The 17,095-nt window shown below is 41.9% G+C and overlaps 1 protein-coding gene across 1 annotated transcript; it reads left to right on the top strand.

The window, feature by feature from the left end:
- Window positions 1–12,577: 12,577 nt before the first annotated feature.
- On the top strand, window positions 12,578–14,576 carry LOC137829141 (uncharacterized). Its single transcript, XM_068635935.1, has 4 exons — window positions 12,578–13,168; window positions 13,273–13,650; window positions 13,826–13,875; window positions 14,039–14,576. Exons 1-4 carry the CDS (start codon window positions 12,578–12,580, stop codon window positions 14,574–14,576), a joined length of 1,557 nt encoding a protein of 518 aa, XP_068492036.1.
- The last annotated feature ends 2,519 nt before the right edge of the window (window positions 14,577–17,095 follow it).

Here is a 17,095-nt window from a genome sequence, read left to right as displayed (position 1 = left end):
CTCAACTCAATGTACCCCCTGACCTCCACCTGGTCACCCGCGAACCCATACAGGCACCCCCCATAGGGCCTTAGCTGGTCAAGGGGCAACTCCAGCTGCGTGAAAGTCGGCCAGAACATCACGTCTGCCGAGCTACCCTGGTCCACCAGAACTCTGTGGACCTTCCTTCCCGCCGTAATCAACGAAATGACTATGGGATCGTTGTCATGGGGCACAACGTCCCGAAGATCCTGCTTGGTGAACGTAATGTCTACCTCCGGCGAGTGATCTTCAAACATATCCACTGACATCACCGACCGCGCGTACTTCTTCCTCTGCGATGCGGTGCATCCACCACCTGAGAAGCCTCCTGCAATGGTGTGGATTTCCCCGTGGATAGGCATCTCGTGTTGCTGGGCTTCTCCACCCACTGGCTGGGAACTCGACGCTCCCCCCGTCCTCCTGTCCAGCAGATAGTCATTTAGGAACCCGCTCTTGACCAGATCATCGAGCTGATACCCTAAGGACAAACACGAGTCCAAAGTGTGGCCAAAGCCCTGGTGAAACTCGCACCAGGCGTCTGGCTTTGGTCCCAGCACCTTGTCGCCCACCTTCTCAGGCGCTTTCAACCTAGCAGATATATTGGGAATGGCGATCAGATCCGCCAATCCCATAACAAACTTGTGCTTAGGCGGGCGATTGTATTCCCGGCGTGCTGGTTGCTGGCGTCCCTGGCCCCTCCCCTTGTTCCTCCTATCATAAGGATGGCGAGTCCTCTGGTCCTTCCTGGCCGCCGCTGCTGTTTCCAGCACCCTTTGCGGCTGGATCCTGGTCTGGGCGCGTGGCCTAGCGGGAGCCACGCTCTCTCTCTTCTCGGCGACCTCACTCTCGTCAGCGATGTGAGCCACTGCAAGTCGCCTAACCTCAGCAAACGTGGCGGGGTGTGCCCTGATCAACGCCTCGCAGAATGGTCCCGGCAGCACGCCCTTCTTGAATGCATAGACCAGCATTTCTTCATCTTTGGCCGGCGATCTGACCATCTGCGCCCCAAAGCGATTCAGGTAGTCTATGAGGGATTCTCCCTGATATTGCCTTATATCAAACAAATCATAAGACACCCTGGGCGGTGCCTTATTCACGATGTACTGCTCGACGAAAATCTTCCAGAACTGTTGAAAACTGGTTACGTGACCGTTAGGCAGGCTCACAAACCATTCCAGCGCCGTTCCCTGGAGCGTGCTAACGAACATCTTGCAGTACACGGCATCTGATCCCCCTGACAACATCATCTGCGTATGGAACGTGGTGAGATGAGCTTCAGGATCCTCCACGTCGGTGAAAACAGCCTTAACAGGAACCACACTCACGGGAATAGGCGTGTCAGTAATCGCCTGAACAAAAGGCAAGGGAAAAACACGAGGTGGCGACGACGGCGCAACCTCTTCAGCAGAAGAACGCCCCTGCTGCTCCTGAAGGGCTTGACGCAACTCCTCAGTCACCTTGCTGAGCTCCTCATTCCTAGCGCGAGAGGCGACCAGGTCCTCGTGCATTCTCGCCTGTTCTATGCGCGAGGCTTCCACAGTTGCCTGCAACGAACGCATCATATCTGCCATCTGCGCCATGGTCATGGCGGCGGCGCCTTCAGCAGCGACGGGCGCAACTGGACTTGAACGATTGCTTCTCATTTTTCTCATGAAACTCAGCGAATCACAGAATGCAGCGAACGACACTTACTTCAGCTACGATCGACTCAACGATCAATCGGAAAAACTGTGCAAAACTCCGCAAGAAAACTCAAAAACACCGCAAACCTTCCAACAAACTTACAACTCCACCAGAAACCACCGGTTTTCTCGCGGATAACCAGACGATCGAAAGAACTCGACTCCACCGAACAAATCACGCGTAAACAGCAGGAAAACCTCACTTCACCGATCGAGAACCCCAACGAACGGGATAAAACGCGAATTCACCGAACAAATCTCAAACAAACAGCGAACGATGGTTGCACCAGCACACTTCCACGCAGAAACTTCGAAAACCTCCAAGAACTCACGCTGTGGATGGGAGCAAGTTTTACACGGCCCCACGGTGGGCGCCTGATGATCCTGCCTGTTGACCAGAACGCTGGAAACTGCCTCGTCAAAGGATCGACGTGTGCACCGCTTCAAGCTTCCGTTCCTCTTCGAGATCCACCTCAAGAACCTGCAAAAGAACAGAGCGGCGCCACTGCGGCCGATCGCACTCCTACGCCCAAGTCAGTGACAGAACCACCAAATACTACGAGCAAGAACACTCAAGAAATCTCAAGGAACCGTGCAATGTTCTCTCTCACAGTAAGCTCTAGAACTCGCAAGCGTAAAGAGTGTAATCTGAACGTGCGTACCTCAGAAAGTTCGTTGAGAACTCTTATATACTTGGTCACTTTCTCTCTCTTGGCAGTTACAGACCTGGACACGTGGCTCGCATCCAGTCGTACACGTGCCATCATCTGGAGCCTCATTGACTTGGGCGCTGCTTCTGACTCTCCTTTTGGCTAAGTTACTTATGCATGGTTCTGCCCAGTGCATAGCTATCTTAAGAGTGCGATCTTTACTGGAACGGGCGAGTTAGGGTGCTCTCGTACACCTTCCCTGTGGTCTCGCCGGCCGCCTTCGTAATCTGTACCACCTTTACCTTCGGCGATGTGCTTTGTTCTGGCGATCTCCAATCACTTGGTCGCCTGAGTTCACATCTGGCGACTTCATCTTCAACTGGGCGATCGCCTGGTATTTTGAAGATCGGAGCACGCCAACTTAATAACTGGCGATTACACGAACCACCCGACTTCCTTCCCTTCTGCCACTCTGGCGCCTTATCCACACGCCTACTCTGTAGCTTGTTGCCACGTCATCACTTCCGACTTCCAGGGCGGTACATTAACCAATTCGAGAAATTCTGTAAAGCTTTTGTCGATCTATCCATTCATTGCCTTCAAATTCATCAACCTTAACACTGCTGATAATTGTGTGAAGTTAGTTGAACCAGGATACAAAGGAGTCTCTGCATCATTAGACATATTTTCGAAAATTGCATTAGCAAAAGATTCTACTCCCACATCACGAATCATGTCTTCTAATCTATCATCCATTGAGAAATGAACTCCCTCCGAAGCTCCGCGCATACTTGGCAAGTCTAACAAGTCACCATGCCACGTCAATGTTGTATAAATTTTCAAAAATCCATCACATAAGATATGTTCTCTAATTTCGAAAACACTCAATATCCTGTTGAAGATGGTTGCTGCCCCTTCAAGACATGTGTTTCACAAAGCCATTTGTGTAAATTTCATTGGTATTTACATTTGCTTTAAGAATGTATTAGGTATAGTTTAGAGGTTGTTTAGAGTAAGCTTTTTGCTAGGTAACTCACCTCTTAACCCCTGACCATGTGATAAGAGCAAACACAAGTTTTATGAAATTGTTTTTCACATGTTTTGCAAAATATCCTTACTACATAAAAAAAATGAATCTGTTCTTTTCTAAATGAATGAATTCTTTTCTTAAGTTGATGCCTTGATTAAGTGTTTTTGAAAATCATGTTTTGTGCATCAAGTATTTTAACTAAATCTTCATTCCATCAAAACGACTGTGTTTCACTTGTTAAGAAGTTTCTGTTATCGTTTTGAAAATAAATCTATTCTTCTGTAAATGAATAAATTATTTTTAAGTCTGGTGCCTTGGTTCTCTTAAAAGGCTTTTCACGGTTTATCCTTGCACCAAGGGTTTTGATAAGTCTCCTTCCCATAACAGATTCTCTAACTGCCTTTGAAAATAAATCTGTTCATTTTATTTTCAATCTATTCTTTTTATAACAGCTTTAACTGTTTTTTGAAAATCTGTTATAAGATGTTTTTTCTATAAAAGGAGAGGTTGTTCTTGCGTTTAAAAGTTGTTCAAATAATTGAGGAAACAAGTTTACAACAGAGAAATAAGGATTTTCAGAGGATTAGCATGTGTTCTTGAAAGATTTTCCAAATCACAAAGTGTGGTCGTTCTTGGTTGGTTCTAAGGCTTGTTTAGAGGTGTTGTCACCATGTTAGCAATCTGTTCTACTGGTCTAAGGCAAATTTCTGCATTCTCTATCAGGTGTTTTCGTTTCATACTTCAATTTCTTGTAAAGTGTGGTTGTGAACTCTTCTTGATAGTGTTTCTTGAAGAGTGTGTGTGCTGGAATAGTGTTTTCCAGCTAGTGTGCCAAGTTTCTTGTAGGGTTCAAGAACAGTGGCTGTGTAATTGTGTTTGATACGTTTGTTTAGTGGATTTCACCTTGGATTAGGTGAGACTGGATGTAGCTCATTTGAGTGAACCAGTATAATCGTTGTGTATTCAATCTCTCTTCATCCCTGCACTCTTTTATTGCTTTATCGGTTAATCTGTCAAAAATTGAATCTGTTCAACTAAAAATAAATCTGTTCTTTCTGAGCTTGTTCGTTCTGTTCTTGATTTCTGGAAAACCTATTTGGTTCTTTTAAAAAGGTATATGAACTGTTGAATACAACTGGAACCGTTTGATTGTGGAAGGTTACCCAATTAATTGTCAAGCTAGTAATTGAACATTTATCACTTGCTTTAGAAGTTGAAGTTCACTGATTTTGCTTTTCATAGTTTCATCTCTAAAATCAATGTGTGTGTATCTTGAGAATTAATCTGCTTAAAATCAAGAATTACTTAACTGATATAAACGATTTTAATACATAAACAGTGTAAAAATAAATCTGTTCATTGCTAAATAAATCGATTTATTTTCTGTGTACTGTAATAAAATCTGAATTTGCGTGAAAGTTTTAAAAGCTCAATTCACCCCCCCCCCCCCCCCCCTCTTGAACTTTGACACTATTGAACACAATATATCCTTCCATTCAAACAATTGACACAAGGACACCTTATTCTTACTCCATTATTACAACTAACGACATTATGTTCTGCGAATTGTATGAATTCTTCCACCCCTTTTTTGTAAGCATCACTTATTCGTGGTGTATTAATCCAACTCCGATCCATAGAACTGCTAAACTAAGAACAGTGCAAACTCAGAACCAATGCGTTCAATATGTAATCATTAAAAAATTAATCAAAATTGCCAAAAGTCGGACACCTCCGGACTCAGAACCAGTGCGTTCAATATGTCAAAACAATATATAATCATTAAAAACTAAATCAAAATTGTCGAAGGTCGGACACCTCCGGACTCACAATCAATTAGCTTAATATATAGAAACAATATCTAATCATAAAAAAATAAATTCAGATTGTCGAAGGTCGGACACCCTCGGACTCAGACTCAGTGCGTTCATTATATAAAATCAATATCTAACTCAAAACAAACACTTTGAAAATATAGTTAATAATATTTAATATATAATTAAATAATAAATAAAAATATACTAACATCAAAAGTGAAACGAAACTGAAAAAAAAACCTCTCGCGTACGAGCGAGAACTTTGTCAACGAACGGGACAACAAGAAGGCAGTGCTGGCACAGTGGGAAAGGGGCGCGGGGTGCGCAGTCGCGTTGGCGGAGCTCGACGGCACTGGCGCGGTGATGGCGCACAGCGCGTGTGGCACAATGGCCTACCTCGCTTATTACGATGTTAAAAAGGAACTGTCACACCATCGTTAAAAAGGCAAAAGAAATTCAAAAAAGTTACGGAACTGCCACTGCCTCGCTTATTACGATGGTTGTTTCCAAACCGTCTTTAAAGGGTGTCGTTAATGAAGTAATTTGTACTAGTGCATAAAAACTACATATTAAAAAAAATAGATTTGAATTAGGTAATAATCTTCACTGATATAAATTTTATCTAGTGAAAATCAAATTAATAATATATACATTACAAGTCTATAGAAACATTATAATTTAGATAACTAATAAAATAGATAGTGTTGATAGTATAGAAAAGTATCTTTTATATATATATATATGTACCGTCCCGTACCCGAGCGTTGACGAAGTCAAGGTCAAAGTCAGCGTCGAGGCCAAAGTCAACATAAGGCGTCGCCCAGGTGGGGGTGACGCCAAGCGCAGGCGTCGCCAAGTGCCAGCGTCGCCAAGAGGAAGCGTCGCCAAGGTCAAGGCGTCGCCTAGTTAAGGCATCGCCCAGTTAAGGCGTTGCCCAGCCAGGGCGTCGCCAAGATCAAATATCACTAAAGCAAGGCAATCACAGTGTGGTTCCCCGATACCCATGGGTAGGAAAGACCATGGAGGGAGCGACACCGTGGGAAGGCGTCCGGTCCCGATAATCCGGGGTAGTAATAAGGTGAAGAGAAAGGTGGCTTCAAGGCCATAGTGATAGCACTAGTGTAGGGCAGCCTGACTCGTGAAGTACCCCTGCCGCCCCAGAGACGCCTTTGGGACAGATACAACTCAAGAGGAGGGTCACGCCCAGGGTAGCCGGGTGCAGGGTACGAGAGGGAGGCAGATACGCTCTCAAAGTGAGTGACTAGATGATTGGGGGCGTGAGTTGGCACCCAAAAAGTCACCCCTTGCGCAGTAGCACTCCCAAGCAGGAGGACTCACACGAAGAAACGCCCCCAGATGGGGTCATGGCGCTGTGAGGCCCTCCACGTGTACAGCAGCCAAGTCAGAATAGAAACGCCATTTAGCCAGGTGCCAGGTAATTAAAGCCATTTAATACAGTTTCCGTTTCGAGCATTTAAGGTACTATAAAGGCTCCCAAGCGTTTTTAACGTCTTAAATGCGCTACGTTTTATAACTAAATGCGCTAATTAAATGCGCTACGTTTTATAATTAAATGCGCTTTAAGGTGCTTTGAATGCGGGGTAGCATTCAAACTTTTGGCAAATTTCCCAGAAACTCTTTAGTTGCTTGCTCGAGCCTTGAGGTTACGCACAAGGGACTAGGGAAAGATTTTTGCTAGAAGGAGAAATATACACTAGACACAGTTTCCTTTTTACCACCTTCAGAGTGCCATACACGGTGCTCCGATACAGAGGTGCATAGTTTTTGGTGTTTCTTGCTGGCTGACTTGAGCGTCGGAGTGCAAACGGCCGCTAGGGCGCCCTTTGTCCTTCTTTGTAGGATTACACAGGTAACCAGTGGGAAGGAGTCCCTAGCTGACGGTTGAGGCCGCGCACGAAGACGTCCCAGATCAACCGGACGAAACAATATATTATTATTATTAGTACATTAAATATTAGTACAATAAACTATTGGTGTGATTTTTTTATTGAATCAGTATCATACTTACAAAAACAATTCCACTACTTGATATTTTGACGTACAATAATTTTGTTTACTGCAACCATGGGCTACACTAAAGAAAAGCAGCACCACTGAAAGTAAACTAAATTTGTTTATTCTAAAATAAAATAAAATAAAAACTAAATAATATTAGCGATTGACGAAGATGCAACTGTGTGAAAATCGTTTTTACTAATTTTAATTCCTCAAGTCTAAAGATTCGTCTCCTGTTATAGTTGACTTTTCTCTTCACCAGTCGTTGAATCGTTTTTGCTTAGAATTCTAGGTATTGCCGATAAAAAAAATGTTAAATGAAACATTTTATCCACGTGCTCAAATGTGTGGATGGTCAGAGAAGGAGTTTTGATTTGCATAAAATATTCACATGGTTTTAAATCAAGCGCAAGTGTTCAGAAAATTAATACTGAAATTATTAGTGTTTTATATAGTATGAGGTAGGTTTTCACTATAAGATAAAGATTAATATGATTTTTGTTTAAAAGTTTTAAATGTTATAATTTAACACTCACAAAAATACTCGATCCCTAATGATTAAAGGTTACATAATAAAACTAAAAGATATTATTCTCAACAAAATATATTATCTTTTTGTTGTAGTTAATTTTATTATGTGTAATCTAACCGCTCACAGTTAAAAATATCATTTTCTATTTTAATTTTGAAATTTATTATCTTTTATATTACGATTTTGTAACTTTTTATAAACATCTAGAAAATAGCTTTAAAATAAAAGTAACATCTAAATATTTTATTATTAAATGACAATTTTATATAAATAGAAGATTTTATTTTAAAATAACTATACCGTCTTTCTAGAAATACTTTTTCTTCTCTTTTTTATCTCTTCTCTCTCTAGAAATTTAAATTTATCCCCTATCAGATTGATGATCAGAAATCATCTTTTAACTCTTGACAATAAATAAAGTAAAATTGTCCTAATCAAATATTTTATTAGAGTAAGTTTAATTTTGCTCATATTTCCTTTGGATCAATTTTGCATCTTTCTATGTATCTAGATACATGTGTCTTGCATGCAAGGTATTTGACTAGTCTTTGTTAGTTTAAGGTCCTAGTGATGTGGTTTGATAATTGACTAGGGCTTTCTAATGCAGGTTAGATCATTTATGCATCTTTTAGGTGTTGGAAGGTACTCCGTCGTTCAATCATGTAAGGGAAGCTAGTTTTACCTTTTAATAGTACCTTAAGTTCAAAAATTTGAATATGAATTAACTTGGTCACTTTGTTGGAATTTCTTATAGGGATTGAACATTTGAGTGAAATAGATGTGTTTTGAATTGATAAGTGATACGAAATAGTTGGATGTTTGATGTTAGTGGAGTATGTCTTAGTGTATTTATTCAGTCTGTTGAAAATGAATTAAATGAATTAAATAAATTGAAGAAATTGTAGTATTATTGATTGAAGTATAATTCTATTATGATATCTTACTATTTAATGTGAAAGTTGGTTGGTTTGAACTATTTAAATTGAGTCTAAAAGTACCTAAGTGTTTGTAGAATTTTAAATTAAGATCAAGTGATTCAAGTTAGGATTATAGTTTTCTTAAACTAGTAAGAAAGGATCTAAAAACCCTATTTTGAGGCACCTAAACTAGTTTTAGAATTTTGCAGGTAATGCAAAATTATGCAAACTTGTTGGGCAAAATTCGTAATTTAGAAAATCCGAGAGCATTGGTTGCTTGGTGAACAACTCTCCCTAGGAGAATTTGGTCCCAGTGGTTTGGTCACTAGGCAAACAATGTTCTAGCTAGATGAAAAGTGGAGAATTAAAACTCGATAGCATTTGGCACTGGACGAGCTATACTCACTGGTTAAATTTGGTTTTAGTGGTTTGGTCGCTGGGCGAATTTGACCCCAAGGCTTGGCCATTGGGTGAGTCTAACACTTGCTAAGCAAGAATGTATGTTCTACGTATGTAAATTATTTTTTAGATGTTCTAATATGTTTGAAAATATAAATTTATGTGTGGTTGTACAATATATTGATGTGTTGTATGAAGTAGGGACCATATTGAACTTTGGGAAAATTATGATTCTTCTTCCTTTGCCTTGCTCTCCTTAGAATATTCAACCTTCAATGTTTAGCTGCTCTACTTTTTTTAGTGACTATTATTCACCCAAAACATAGCTCCGAAACACCAAATATTTTCCAACACTCCAAGTAGAGGTCAAACAAGATTAAAAAGGCAACAAAAAATTGAATTACTTCAAAAGGAATTGATATTGACAAACACCAAAAGAGTAAATAATATGACAAACTGAAATTAAAGTACTGAAATAAAAGTTGGAACACAAAGATAGAACCTAAGATTGAAACTACAGTAGATCACTTAAAATATGATTAATTAGCTGAATAATGACATTGAAATTTTAGATAAACACCACAACAACTAGTTTTAATAAATCTAGACATTTTTTTTGGTCAATTTTGTTGGACATTTTAAGTGTCTGAACTAAATATGTTTGGTGAAGCCATTTATGAAGCCTTGATGATGAGATCCAAGGAGAGAGGGCGCCTACCCATGATGAAGACCAAGCCCAAACCATGACCTCAACACCCATACCTCAGAGGATTACAAGGAGCAGAGCACAAAATATGGGAGTTGAGTATCAATTGGTCTCTCTATTTGTAATTTCCATAGAGTAGGTTTAAATAACATAATTAGGAGATGAAGACATAACAATGAGCCATAAAAAGTCCATTAGGGTAGAAAGGAAATCGTAGCTTCTAGAATGTGTAGGATGGTGCGGTTTTAACCAGAGTCCAAACCTAAAACCGCACCACTTCTCCTTTTCCCATAAAGACAATAGTTTTCAATGGAGTGGATTAACTTGTCACTTGCCTAATCGATAGTATTGATTATACACGAATGAGGGAAAGGGAGAGGGAGCAGGGGCGATGGAAAAGGAAAAGGGAAGGAGAACTTCGTAGTAACGTGGTAGGCCCTAAGGCAACTCTTTAGACAAAGAAATTCTGGGCAGAGCATTCATGTACATATTTCTTTTCAAACTTCCCAGACAGTCATGGGGAGTATGATATGTTTAGAATCTTCCATAAATGGGCCAGAGTGAAAGAGGTCTTTATCTCAAGGCCTTTGAACAAGTGGGGAAGGAGGTTCGGATTCGTGAGATTTTTCCCGGTCCTAAATGAAGCTAGTTTGGAGAAACAGTTAGACGGGATTTTTATTGGAAGCTTTAAACTACATGTCAATCTTCCAAAGTATAGGAGAGTTGTGATGGAGCAGAAGTATGAGAAGACAAGATACGCTAGCAAGGACTATAGTCATACCAGCAGACCAAGGGGTAAGAGGGAACAGAACGTTAGGGGGACTAGGTGTGAAAACACTAATAGAGCTTATTATAGGGGCAATAACCTAAATCCTAAACTCCCTTATGCAAAAGAGGTTCGTAATCCAGCCCAGGGTATTTGGAAAGGGCCAGTTTTTGAAACAACATCTAATACCCCGCCTTGGCTGGTTACCAGTGCAGTTGGAAGGATGTCCCCAGACGTCTCTTTTGAAACTCTGAGGGAAGAGTTTGTCAAAGGGGGTATGAGCAGGGTCAAATTGAGATTTATGGGAGATAACCTGATACTCTTAACACCAAACAAACAGTGAGCGGTTGGAAGAAATCATCAAACTAAACCATGATTGGTTCGACTCCTTGTTTGTTTCCTTGGAACCTTGGTCCGAGTCGTATGTTGCAGGTCACAAAATAGTCTGGGTTAGGTGCTATGGCCTCCCTCTACCACTATGGAATAAAGATTGTTTTTCGAAAGTAGTAAGTGAAGTAGCCTCCTTGGTAGAAGTCGACGTAACTACCCTGATGTGGGAGAATCTGGAGTACGCTCGGCTGCAAGTGCGGCTGCTAAAATCTTGTAAAGCAGAAATGATGAAGAGTCTCAGGATAAATGGCAAAATGTATAATGTGACCATAGTAGAAGAGGTTTTCACCCAAGAGAGAGGAGAATGCTGGTGCTCCCAAGACCACTTAGCTTCGTCCGATAGTGTCTCCTCCACGGAAACTATGGTGGAGGAAACTTTTCTCTCTAGGAGGTCCATCGAGGGAGATGTTATATCTAATCACGGTGATTTATGGCGGAAGGCGGTTTCCGAGGTGGAAGAACAAAACCATTTTTAAGCGGAGTCAAAGCGGAAGCTTTTGGAGGAAAGGGCTCATAGTGACAAGGGGTGTCGGGTCAAAAGTGATTTTCCTTTCACAAATGAGGTAAAGCGTGTGCATGGTATTTCTGAAGGAGGAGTAGCTTTATTTGCTGCAAACCAAGTCAAAGATGCATGTAAGGTAATTCAACAATCTTTGTTTAACCTCTTAGAAGGGGTTCAGGTGTGTAACTCAATTTCTATTGGGCCTAAGCAAGGGTTGTCCCAAGGAGAAAACAGAGGTGAGTCTAGTAAAAGAGCAAGTGTGGAGGGCCCAATCATGGTTAGTAATGGGAAAGCAGCCAGACAACCATGTACAACGGACAGGTCCGTTGCCAGGTCATCTTCTCCTTCATTCAACTTATGTGTGACGGAGGCTGGTCACGACGAACACCTAGGAGAGAGGTCACCGTTGGATTCTGTTTCCGGTGTGCATCCATGTCATGCGGTCCATGAATGTAGTGAGGATGAGGGCTCTTCTTCGGGTAGCTCAGATCCACAATCTAGTGGAAAATCCAGGTGGAGTAAGGAGGAGAATGTAGAAGGACCAAATGGTGGTTCAAAGGAATCTGTTCGGGTGGAAATGGTCAGTAAAACTTCTCCAGTTTTGCGTAGGTTGCAGGATCATGGTCAGCCAATCGCACAACCGAAATGGAGATCAAATGGAGGTGTTGGATCCTCTCACCAAGGTGCAAAATCTTCTGCCAGGTTAAGTCAATGCTCTTCTGCAGAATCGTCCACTAACATCAACTTGTGTAATAATCGGATTAAGAATGAAGTGAAGGCTGTAGAATCTGTTAAAATTTGGGACTTTGGGAAAAACCTAGGCATGCAATGCTTAGGGGATGTAGGGAATGTTGTTGGGGAACTGGATTGTATGGAGGCAAGGGAAAACGAGATCAAAAAGGGGTCTCGGGTGGGAGGGTCAACGAAGTTGTTATGATAATAGTCAACCTCAACATCAGAGGGTTGGGAGGGGGGGTCAAAGCAAGATATCTGAATCACATTGTGTCAAAGGAGGGTGCCGAATTTCTTTGCTTGCAGGAAACGAAATCGTCATCATTTACAGAGGCCAGATGTTTTTCGTTATGAGGGGATTGTAACATTGGTTGGGTGTTTAACGCTGGAGTAAATGCGACAGGGAGCTTAGTAACAATGTGGCACAAAGAAGCCTTCTCTTATGGCAGCCATATTATAGGTACTGGCTTTATTGCAATTGTTGGGTATCACCTTAAAGCAAAACGCCAGTGTGTGGTAGTGAATGTTTATGCAGGTTGCAATTTAAAGGACAAGGTTGAGCAGTGGGAAGCTTTGACGGTACTCAAGCAATCTCATGTCAACGTGGCTTGGGTCGTGTGTGGTGATTTCAATGTTGTTCGAAGGGAGGAAGAAAGGAAAGGGATTAGAGGTTGCTCAAGCCAAAAGAAGGAGATGGATGGTTTTAACAAGTTCATTGACAATAATGCTCTGTTGGACATCCCCTGTGTAGGTAAGAAGTACACTTGGTACAAGGCTAATGGTACAGCAAAAAGCAAATTAAATAGGTTCCTTGTCTCTGAAGAATGGCTTCAGATATGGCCAGCGTCCAAGCAATATTCACTACCTAGAACAGTATCAGACCACTGTGCTCTGGTCTTGAAATTGTGTATTAAAGACTGGGGTCCTAAACCGTTTAGGTCCCTTGATGTGTGGCTTAAGGAACCTGGTTTCAGGGCTATGGTGAAGCACAAATGGGAATCCTTTGAGGTGCAAGGTAATAGTATGTCCATCTTCAAAGATAAGCTCAAATTATTGAAGGCAGAGCTTAAAGAGTGGAACATAATGTTTTTGGCTGTGTGGAATCAAACAAGAGGCGTATCATATCCGAAATTGAGGAGCTGGATGGTAAGGACGACATTGAAGGTTTAAAGGAAGCTGGGAGGATGAGAAGGATGGAGTTACTTAGTCAACTGGGGTTGGTTGACAAAAAACTTGATTCTATATATAGGCAAAAAGCAAGAGTGAACTGGACCAAGCATGGAGACATGAATTCGAAATTTTTCCATAGTGCCATTAGATGGAGAAGACTTAAAAACGAGATCAAAGGGGTGGAGGTGGATTCCCAATGGTGTGAGGATCTGCAGATTGTGCGTAGGGAAGCAAAGATGTTGTTCGAAAAGAGGTTCATGGCTACACAGGAAGTGGGTGTAAATCTGGGGTCAGTAGAGTTCAAATATCTGCCTCTAGAGGTGAGTTGAAATATGATCGTTAGCTTCTCCGAGGAAGAAGTAAAGGAGGCTGTTTGGCAGTGTGGAGGGTCAAAAAGCCCAGGCCCAGACGACTTCAACTTTAATTTCATCCAGCATTGTTGGGATGTGATTAAAACTGACATTATGGCTGCTGTACATTTCTTCCATGCTACAGGGTCTTTCCCAAAAGGGTGTAATGCGTCTTCCATTGCTCTTGTACCCAAGGTAAGGGACCCTTCTTTGCTTGACCAATTCAGACCCATTTCACTAGTTGAAGTAATATACAAGATTGTTACCAAAATCCTCTCAAGCCGTATGAAGAAAATTATGCCATTGATCATTGACGAGTGTCAGTCAGCTTTTCTAAGTGATAGAGGCTTATGGACAGTGTTGTTATGGCAAACGAAGTACTCAAGGACATTAAGAGGAAGAAGAAGAGTGGGGTATGCTTAAAGGTGGACTTTGAAAAGGCGTATGATTCTGTAAGGTGGAGCTTCTTGCTTGATATGTTGCGGAGGTTGGGTTTTCATGATAGATGGTTAGTATGGATCAAAGGGTGTCTGATTTCATCATCTGTATCTGTACTGGTTAATGGAAGCCCCTTTGAGGAATTCAAACCAACTAGGGGTTTGAGACAGGGTGACCCTTTGGCTCCCTTCTTGTTTCTAGTGGTGGCTAAAGGTTTAACAGGGATGGTGAGACAAACTCTGAGAATGGATCTGCTTAGGGGAGTTAAGGTGGGAAGGAATAGTATCGAATGTTGTCTTTTACAGTTTGCAGATGACACACTCTTCATGTGTGAGGATTCCTTTGATAATATTTTTGCTATCAAAGCCATTCTTCGGTGTTACGAATTGGCCTCTAGCTTAAAGTCAACTTCCACAAGTCCAAGCTGGCAGGTATTGGAGTGGATAGTTTCGTCCTGAATACATATGCAAAAACCTTGAATTGTAATACTATGAGGATTCCCTTCCAATATTTGGGGGTTGAAGTAGGAGGAAACCCAAGGAAGAAATTGTTTTGGGAACCGGTAGTAAGGAAATTGGAAGCCAAACTTAGTTCATGGAAAGGGAGATTTTTATCTATGGCAGGTCGAATTTGTTTATTAAAATCTGTATTCACAGCCATTCCTTTGTTCTATCTCTCCATTTTCAAAGCCCCGGTAGTAGTGTGTAATAAAATCAGTAGCATTCAAAGGAAATTTCTCTGGGATTGGGGTAGACAGAACAAGTCGATCTTCTGGGTTAGTTGGGACAATGTTTGTAAGCCCTTAGAGGAATGAGGCCTAGGTGTGAAGGAGATAAGGAACTTTAACTCTACTCTTTTGGCAAAATGGAAATGGCGACTTATGTCTGGCGAGGGGGGTAAATGGAAAGAAATCCTAAACTCTAAATACAACTCTGAATCAGATGTAAATCAGGTTAATCTAAAGTACCAATCTTGGTGGTGGAGGGATCTTGCCAAGATAGGGGGTGACGGGGCGGAAGAAGGATGGTTTAAAAAGGCCACTATGTGGAAAATAGGCAATGGGACGTGTGGTTATGTTTTACTAGCTTGAAAACACTATATCCCAGACTTTTTTCCTTGTCCTATGATCAAGGCAAGTTAGTGAGAGAGGCAGGGTGTTGAGAAGAGGACAGGTGGCAGTGGGAACTGTCTTGGAGAAGAGAAAGGTTCGAATGGGAGTATAGTAAGGAATCAGATTTTCTCTCTATGTTGAATATGGGGACTTTGTGTGAGGAAGCAGAGGACCATCTTCTCTGGAGGGGGGACCCGAAAGGTATATTTTCGGTTAAGTCAGCTTACTCAATCATGGCTAACCATCAACACTCCGGTATAAAGGAAAAGGTTTTTTTGTAGTTTATGGCAAGCAAAAGCCATGCCGAAAGTGCTTGTCACCGCTTGGAGAATACTCTTGGATAGAATTCCAACTAGAGTCAACTTGAACAGGAGCGGTGTGTTGGTAAATTCAACCCTATGCGTGCTTTGCAACATGTTAGAAGAATCCTCTCAACACCTCTTCCTGGACTGTTTTATTGTACAACATGTTTGGTCAAGGTGTTTCCGTTGGATCGGCATTTCGGGGGCCCAAAACAGGGGTATTAAGAACCATATGGAGAATTTCCACTTAATTCATCTCACTAATAAACAAAATCAGGTTTGGTTAGGTGTGTGGGCGGCAATTGTCAGCTACATTTGGAAACAGCGGAACCTGGTGGTGTTTAAGGAAGGGATCCCCGACGCTGAAGAAATTCTTCAAAGTGCTCAATTACAGTCCTGGCTGTGGTTAAAACATAAGGTAGCTGGTTTCTCGTATGCCTTCTTTGACTGGATTTTGAACCCGTACCAGTGCCTCCTTGCTGTCGTGTGAGTGGGTGGTCTAGTTGGCATTGCTATTCCCCGAGTTTCATGAAGGGGGTGGGTTCTAGGGGGAGGGTTTGCGAAGAAATAGGTCGTTGCGGTGGTGAGTGGTTCGTTTGGATGGTGTAGTCCAGTGAGGGTCAACTGTTGCTAGGAGGTTGTGGGTTATCTCATGTCGTTTCGTTTGGTGTGCAATGGTTAGAATTCATACTCACAGTACAGAGGTATGTGATTTGTCTCTGTCTATAAGTCTGTTGGGCATATTATTGCGGGTATCCTAGTCCAGATGAAGGAGGATGCGAGTGGGGATCTTGGGCTGGGGTTTTTATATTAAATTACATCCCAAATCAGGTGGTTGAGGTTGAAGATGTCCTACATGTTTGCTGGTGCGAGTTGTGGCTTCCGAAGGTGGTCCGAAGGTGGTATGAGGGTGGGTTGTAGGTGCTGACAAGGTGTTTAATTAGAGTGTGGTGGTTAGGTATTTTTAGGAGAGCTAGGGGGTTTCATGGGATGGTTTGCTGCCTTGTTTATACTCTACATCTGTAAGTGTTTTTTTTCGGGATCAACAGTCACAATATCATCTGCAGGCTCTTGGAATGGTCGGGATAAGTAAACTGAGTTTTCTGGGTTATAGGCTTGCTGCCCACCGATGTTAAACAAGTTAGGGGGGTATGGTGGAGTGGCAGCTGGAAACAGTTTGTGTAGAGAGGTCAGCATGGTCCTAAGGTTACAAAACGTAAGGATGTTGGAACAGGGTTTAAAAATATTGCCTTGAGGTGTTGAGGGGCACCTACTTTTGAACCTAGTCATAGTAAACTCTATCCACAAAAGCATCTTTTCCCAAGTTGTTAAACAAGTGGTTTGGGATGGAAGAGAGAGTCCAAATTGCTCTATTGATGTAGCAAGTGGTAAATGAATAACTACTTTTGGATCCCGGGGAGTTTGCATGGGTCTTACCAAGCCATGAAGTGTGCAAAGTAAACTACCTTCGTTGGTAAGATGGAAATCCTACGTGTGGAGCTGCTGGAATTCTTTTTGTGTTATACTAAGGATAATAGGATGTCGTTTTATGCCAAAGGTGCCA

The sequence above is a fragment of the Phaseolus vulgaris genome, chromosome 7 (assembly GCF_000499845.2).
Source record: "Phaseolus vulgaris cultivar G19833 chromosome 7, P. vulgaris v2.0, whole genome shotgun sequence".
Classification (NCBI taxonomy): domain Eukaryota; kingdom Viridiplantae; phylum Streptophyta; class Magnoliopsida; order Fabales; family Fabaceae; genus Phaseolus; species Phaseolus vulgaris.
Note: the sequence above shows the minus strand (reverse complement) of the source record. Positions and strands in the feature narration are given on the sequence as shown.

Coding starts and splice junctions, on each gene's coding strand:
- LOC137829141 (XM_068635935.1), top strand. CDS start 12,578: ATGTGGCACAAAGAAGCCTTCTCTTATGGCAGCCATATTATAGGTACT. Junction 13,169..13,272: donor ACAAATGGGAATCCTTTGAG/GTGCAAGGTAAT, acceptor GAATCAAACAAG/AGGCGTATCATATCCGAAAT. Junction 13,876..14,038: donor CCATTGCTCTTGTACCCAAG/GTAAGGGACCCT, acceptor GCTTATGGACAG/TGTTGTTATGGCAAACGAAG.